The 8,114-nt window shown below is 43.4% G+C and overlaps 1 protein-coding gene across 1 annotated transcript in view; it reads left to right on the plus strand.

Annotated features, from left to right (window-relative positions):
• Window positions 1–2,309, plus strand: part of PFDN4 (prefoldin subunit 4) — a 35,031-nt gene extending 32,722 nt beyond the window's left edge. Inside the window, exon 4 of the mRNA XM_069750925.1 lies at window positions 1,793–2,309. Within this exon, the coding sequence (XP_069607026.1) occupies window positions 1,793–1,924 (132 nt within the window). The 3' untranslated portion in view covers window positions 1,925–2,309. The remainder of the gene's footprint in view (window positions 1–1,792) is intronic.
• The last annotated feature ends 5,805 nt before the right edge of the window (window positions 2,310–8,114 follow it).

Below are 8,114 nucleotides of genomic sequence, written 5' to 3' on the forward strand. Positions count from 1 at the left end.
AAGGAAATTTCAAATGTGGGGATTGCAGTTTTTGCCAGTATCATCTAACAGGGAATTACCTGCAGATTGGCCCTTCGCAACATTAAATAAAGGATTTGATTACTTGATTTTCTTTTATAATGGGAAAACCATTAGATCGCTGCATATTAGATTTCGGGAACATTTTCATTCAGTTTCCACCGGCAAAGGCTCTCCTCGTCTTATACAGCACGTTCACACAGCACATGATTCCAATCCCCGCTGCTTGCGTTTTGCGGGTTTGGAAGTGGTTAATTTACCACCTTGTGGCGGTGATCACAATAAAATCCTGTTAAAGCATGAAGCAAAATGGATAATTAAAACAAACACGCAAGGTCTGTTGGGACTAAGGCTATGTGCACACGTTGCGGATCCGCAGCGTTTTTTGCAGTGCAGAAACGCTGCAGATCCGCAATTGATTTACAGTACAATGTAAATCAATGAGAAAAAAAATGCTGTGCTAATGGTGCGGAAAATCCGCTGCGGAAGCGCTGCGGTTTAAAAGAAGTAGCATGCCACTTCTTTTTTGTGAATCTGCAGCGTTTTTGTACCCATTCCATTATAGAAAACCACAGGGGTAAAAAACACAGCAAATCCACAAGAAAACCGCCGCAAAAACGCACAAAAACCGCTGCGGAACCGCACAAAAAACGCAACAAATCCGCAGGTGCGTTTTCCGCCAGGAGAGGCAGAATCCGCACCAGAAATTCCTAAGCCTAATCCGCAACGTGTGCACATAGCCTAAATGAACGTCTGGATTATTCGTGCTTTTTGTAAAAAAAAAAAAAAAAATAACATTTTGTAAAAACTTTTTTGTAAAAGGATTTTTGTTTTTGTTTTGTATTTTCTGGTAGCTAATATGTATTACTTAGTCAATTACCAAAATTAGATATATGTTTGTATTGTTATGTCATTTGTTAATGATGAGTTCTATATGAATGTTTTAGTTTTCTATATGGTATGTTTCAATGATATGCAAATGCTGTCACATGACTGCTTTTAAAAAGGAAATGACATGCGACCTGACATATTTGGACCCGTGGAAGCGTGTATAACGCGAAACGGCCGTCTTCCTTTTTCTTGCACTGTCCCTGCTCTGATTACCTTGTCCATGAATCTATGTTGGAAATAAAGGACTAAGGTTTCTTCGTCACATAACGGAAGTGTTGCTGCTTTCTTCTTCCTTTGGATTTATCTGCATGTTTTATTTCTGGCAAGCACCCCCCACCAAGTGACTCCATTCCCACAATGTGCCAATGATTCAGAGTGTACCCCTCCTTACCAGTAAGTAACTTATTACATTTATCTCAGTGCCATTCATTTTTTCTTCTTTCTGGATAACTATGTTTTGTTCCAGTGATTGGGGTTTGGGTACTGTTCTGGTACTCGAATCTGAACTTTTTGTAACTGTTCGGCAGAATTCGTCGGACCCAAACATCGAAGTGTCCACCCATCTCTAATTGGCAGCTTTCTTCCTACGCACAGTGTGCACAGAAAGCTGCCCATCAGTGGTGTTGGCGGGGTGATACAGAGTTCAGCTTTCTGAGAACTGTTAGATCTGAAGCAAATAAAACAGTTTTTAATCAAAACTATAGCAAGCAGCCCAGTAAGTGACACATCGCTGGAATCGGGGTCTCTGCCCTTACATAATGCTGCTTTCAAATGGGATAGCAAAAATCTGGTGACAGATTCCTTTTAAGCTGAATAGTTGTTTTCATGTCTGCTGTAAGTTAATGGCATTTTTCCTTTTTTCTTCTTTCCCGTTTTGGTGCAGAAAGGGTTACAGGATGAAATAAATTCTTTACAGTCGCGGGTAGAATCCATTCAGCAAGTCCTCGGTGATCTCAAAATACAGCTCTATGCGAAGTTTGGAAACAATATCAACCTGGAGGCTGACGAAAGCTAAATCTTGTAAATTATTGTTTTGGTTTTTTTTTTTGCTTTTTTTTTTTTAAATATTATTAGGCAACAATCAGGCGGCAGTGGAGAAGCAGCTCTTCATAGCCCTCACCAGGCAAGAACAGTCTGTATAGCAAGGGATTTCCATCTTAAAATGCCCCACTGACCCATGATTACATGGACTGCATTAATACCCCCCCATCAGTTCTTCTGGGGATTGTAGTTCATCAGTTCCTGGAATACCAGCCTTCAGTTGTGGTAGAGGATACCTTTTCCTTCCTGCAGATACGGGGTTGTCATGATTTCATTTATATCTGAAAAACCTGTCAAAATCCTTGAAATTTTCTTCTGGAAACCAATAAAGTAAAGCAGCGTCTAGGGTGCAAGTCTGACAGCCGTGTCATGTATTTTGGATTTTTATTTTTTTCATGTTAATTACTTGGCTTTTTAACCTTTCTCTGGTAGCTTGAAGGATAAATCATAACTTTAAATTTAAGGTTGTACGTACACATACCTTGTGGGATAATCAACGCGTTTCAAGGCCAACTCGATAGGGAGCAAGGCCTTCTTCTGTCCGCCAGTGAGTGATTGTCTGCTTGGAACATCGGATGTATGAGGAGGGCTGTCAGTCACTGGTGATGAGACCAAGGTCTCTGGCTCATGGATGAGGCGGCTTTGAAAATCATCCATTACCATACAGGACACAGGGATTTATAGACTTGTCTCCTGCCCAGCTGTCCTATTTCATGCTCGCAGATGGAGCAGCATTTTAAATATTTTGCATTGTGATCATCGTTGTTTGTTAAAGGGAACCTGACAGCTGAATCGTTTATGGTGTAGTGAATCCTGCATTGGACACGATGATCCTGGAGATCCCTTCCAACTCTAACCTTCTATGATACGAGGCCTGATCCACCGGCATCACCTATCAGACACCGGCTGTATGATTTCAGCCAGGTATATTTGTCATTACAACATTATGGCGTTTCAGAGAAAAAATAACTTGAAAGCCTGCTTCTTAGCGCCCGCTGACATTGAATTACAGGTCTCTCCCTTCATGTGTGTATTGGGGAGACTTGTCAGTCACTGGCAGCGGGCGGGGAGAAGCCGCCATAGCATTTCAGAGTCAAACATACCTGGCTAAAATTGTACAGCCATGTCTGATGCATATTTCCCTTAGGGTACCGTCACACAGTGCAATTTTCATCGCTACGACGGTACGATCCGTGACGCTCCAGCGTCGTAACAATATCGCTCCAGCGTCGTAGACTACTGTCACACTTTGCAATCTACGACGCTGGAGCGATAATTTCATGACGTATGTGCGATGTAGAAGCCGTTGGTTACTATGCGCACATCGTATACGATATATGTTACACCATGCAATCATGCCGCCACAGCGGGACACTAGACGACGAAAGAAAGTTTCAAACGATCTGCTACGACGTACGATTCTCAGCGGGGTCCCTGATCACAGGAGCGTGTCAGACACTGCGATCTCGTAACTATATCGCTCGAACGTCACGAATCGTGCCGTCGTAGCGATCAAAATTGCACTGTGTGACGGTACCCTTAGATCGGGCAGCATGTATCAGCTCTCTGGTTTCCTTTAAAGGTTAATACAATTTATCTAGCTGATTGCTGGGACCCCCTGCAATCCCGAGATTGGGGCTTTGAAACCCTGAGATGAGTACTCTGTAGCCCTGACAATGGCACTCCTGAAAATAGGATGGAATGGTAATATACTTTGCTTTCTGTATTCATGATGGGACCACAGAGACCTGTTCCTGGGCTTCCAAATCCCCGTTTTCAGGATTACTGTGGTTTGCAATGGTCGGACAACTTACTAAAGTTAAGGGATAATATTTTTGGGGGGATAACCCTATAATTATTCGTTGCAGGCACTAACCCCTGCCCAGACCTTTATGAATACTTAATTTACCCCTTACCCAGTTTTTTTTAGCTCTTTAGAATTTTCAGAGCTAATCCTATTTGCAACACATTTCTTGAAAAATGGTACATGCTGAAAAAGAATAGTATAATCTCAGGAGATATAATGCTCTGTGCCTTGATGGTCCCTGATTACATAAAATGTAATTCTCTAATGAAACAGCAAATTGACGACAACAACACAACAATAACTTCTGGCTTCTTTTTTTCTTAATCAGATAATTTTTATTGAACACCAAGGATAATACAAGTATATTACATTACTGTTTATATTAAACATGTATATTTTTTTTAGAACATTTAACCCCAACCCAAACTCCAACCCCCCCTCCCTTCCAACCTTTGGAGACCTGTCGTGAGCCGCCACAATTTATAGCATCGTGCAAAAATGAAGATAACGTTCCAATAACCCTCCCAGGGGACCCCAAGGCCCAAACGATCAGTCAAAGCCCCTTAATTTGAGTCAGTCCATGGATTACACAACCTGTGGTAGAGGTCCATCTTATTTCTCTTGAAATAAATGCTTTTCTCCAAAGCAAGAATATGATCCACTTGTACCAGAAAGTCTCTTCTCATTGGTGGTTCCTCCCTTTCCAGAACTTGGCAATTAGCTTCTGTGCAATAAATAATAATCTAGCAATAGCTATTTTGTACATATTATCAGTTACAATCTCTTCCACATAACCTAGAATACACACCAAAGGATCTCGTGGTATAGTACAGTTATATATCAATTCGACTCTATTTAACACCACAATCCAAAAGGAGGATAGCCTGGGACATTGCCACATCATGTGGAGAATACCCGCCTCAGACTGCAAATACCTAGGGCATTCTGAATTGGGTCTCAGTCCAGCTTTGAATAACATCTCCGGAGTTCTATAGGCCCTATGAATAACAAATAATTGTGACAACCTCCCAGGCTCACTCATAGAGATCTTGGGTACATATTCCAATATTGAGTCCCATCGATCATTGTCAATCACCCCCAGTTCATTTTCCAATTTTGCTCTGGCTCTGATAGGATGCCTATCTAGAAAAGAGTAAAGAAGATATTCGTATATTCCCAAAATCACCCCCTTCGTGCCACCACCCATAAGAATAAAGTCCAACAGAAGATCTACTTGCAGCACTATAGTTTCTCTTTTGCACTGTGCCAGAAATGCGTGGGAGATACGGCTATATTGATATAACTCAGAACCTGGCAATTGAAATTCCTCCTGCAAGTACCTCAAAATTCTTGATTTTTACCCTGGTTCAGAATTTGCCCCATCTGAGAAATACCTGCCTCTTTCCAAATATGAAATCCCGACATCTGTCTGAACTATTATTCCAGACAGGTGAAAATCTAGTAAGAGCATTCACACCCCTAATATCTTTTACTTTATCCCAAACCTTATGAATAAGTCTAATAGTACAAAATGTGGAACCCTTCTCCTGGAAATGTCCACCCTCCAGACCCTCACGCAGTACCTTCGGCCCAATCAGTGTCCTCAGACAATAGGGTATCTGCACCCTCCCAGACTCCTCTCCCCATCCCCTAAAATGTTGACACTGTGACGCTAAGAAGTATAGCCAGGGATGAGGGAGTGCCAAACCACCCTCCGTCTTGGGCCTTTGTAGGGTTTCTTGTTTAAATCTTGGGCTCTTTCCTCCCCAATTCAGTTCACCAAACAAGGATCTAATCCCACGAAAGCTATTCTGCGGTATCCAAATGGGAGAATTATGCAGCACATAAAGAAGTTGAGGCATCACTATCATCGTTATGAGATTCACCCTGCCAACTACCGACAGATGTAATTTTTTTCATGCCTGGATTTTAGTACGTATTCTCCGCAAAAAAGGCCCCAAATTCAGTTCTTCAAAGCAGGTCAAAGGGAGAGCAATCTGAATCCCCAAATATTTAAATTTATTAACTACGCTCAACTTTGTAGAAGTATTCCTACGTACACTACCTCCATTATCCCCATCTATCAACATCATATGAGATTTATCCCCCAAATTCCTCAATTATAGCTTCCGCCTTGTACAGGGTCCCCTCCGAGTCCTCCAAGAAAAGCAAAATGTCATCGGCGTACGCAGCATCAATAGTAAAAAGTGAAGCGGTGTTTAAATCCCGCCCCAATATCAATCAACGACGCGGGATTTCCATTACAGACAGAAGTTAAAGGCAAACACACGGAAGTGGACCTTAGACAATTATATATATATATATATATATATATATATATATATATATATATATATATATATATATAGATTACCATAGCTCCTGCAGGTGGCACCATTGTCACTACCAGCGGTGGTGCAGCGATTAGATGCTCTTCAGGGCTGGAGTTTCTTATCGGGGACCACAGGGGGTTGAGCCAAGTCTGGTGAGGTCTTCCATATAGTCCCATCTCCTCCGAAACCTCCAATTCCATAAACTGTAGAATCCAGGTAGGGAAACTTTTGTGATTGGTTTAAGGCTATGTGCACACGTAGCGGATTAGCTTCAGGAATTTTTTGTGCGGATTCTGCATCTCTTGGCAGAAAACGCAGGTGCGGATTAGTCGCGTTTTTTGTGCGGATTTCTTGCGTTTTTTACACCTGCGGATCTCTATAATGGAATGGGTACAAAAACGCTGCAGATCCGCAAAAAAGAAGTGACATGCTACTTCTTTTAATCCGCAGCGTTTCCACACGGAATTTTCCGCACCATTAGCACAGCATTTTTTTTCTCATTGATTTACATTGTACTGTAAATCACTTGCGGATCTGCAGCGTTGCTGCACGGTAAAAAACGCTGCGGATCCGCAGGAAATCCGCAACGTGTGCACACAGCCTAAAGGGGTTTTTCAGGATTTTATATACTAGAATAAAATAACTTTCCTATTATTTCTTCTGCCGTTCCAAAATTAACTTTTGTCAGTAGCTAGGTTGTGGTGCCCAAATCTAGAGCAGGCTCAGGAACGTTTCCCAGTATCTGTCCACACCAGTAAAGCCCTTTAGGAGCCGCCAATTGCGAGTGGCTAAATAGGGAAACCCTCTGTCACCTCATCGCATTCTTTGGGGAGGAAGTGATGGATTGTCAAATTATTTTTCAGTAGTATAAGAAGTATCCATGGCACTCATCAATTTAATAATGCAAATGTACTTACCGTATATACTCGAGTATAAGCCGAGATTTTCAGCCCATTTTTTTGGGCTGAAAGTCCCCCTCTCGGCTTATACTCGAGTCATATACCCGGGTGTCAGCAGGGGAGGGGGAGCGGGGGCTGTGTAATCATACTTACCTGCTCCCAGCGCGGTCCCTGCAGTCCCTGGCTTCTCCGGCGCTGCAGATTCTTCCTGCACTGAGCGGTCACATGGCACCGCTCATTACAGAAATGAATAGGCAGCTCCACCCCCATAGGGGAGGAGCCGCATATTCATTGCTGTAAATGATCGGTGCCATGTGACCGCTCAATTACAGGAAGAAGCTGCAGCGCCGGAGAAGCCAGGGACTGCAGGGACCGCGCTGGGAGCAGGTAAGTATGATTACACAGCCCCCGCTCCCCCTCCCCTGCTGACACCCGGGTATATGACTCGAGTATAAGCCGCAGCAGGTAAGGGGAGTGCAGCGCTATAATTACCTGCTCCTCGCTCCGGCTCCGTCTGCAGCGTCCTCTAGCAATGACGCTCAGGTTAGAGGGCGCTGTGACGTAGTCAGTGCGCGCCCTCTGCTGAGCGTCAGTGCTGGAGACGGAGCCGCAGAGGAGCAGGTAATTATTGAAAGCGCCGGCGTCCTGAGAAGAGAGATGAGTATGTGATTTTTTTTTTTTTTTTATGGCAGCACCAGCAGCATTCTAAGGAGCACCTATGGGGCCATAAAGGTGCAGAGCATATAAGGGGCACAGCATTATAAGGAGCACCTATGGGGCCATAACGGTGCAGAGCATATATGGGGCACAGCATTATAAGGAGCACCTATGGGGCCATAAAGGTGCAGAGCATAAATGGGGCACAACATTATAAGGAGCATCTATGGGGCCATAAAGGTGCAGAGCATATATGGGGCACAGCATTCTAAGGAGCATCTATGGGGCCATAAAGGTGCAGAGCATATATGGGGCACAGCATTCTAAGGAGCACTTATGGGGCCATAAAGGTGCAGAGCATATAAGGGGCACAGAATTATAAGGAGCACCTATGGGGCCATAAAGGTGCAGAGCATATATGGGGCACAGCATTATAAGGAGCACCTATGGGGCCATAAAGGTGCAGAG

This window comes from Ranitomeya imitator, chromosome 2 (genome assembly GCF_032444005.1).
Source record: "Ranitomeya imitator isolate aRanImi1 chromosome 2, aRanImi1.pri, whole genome shotgun sequence".
NCBI lineage: Eukaryota > Metazoa > Chordata > Amphibia > Anura > Dendrobatidae > Ranitomeya > Ranitomeya imitator.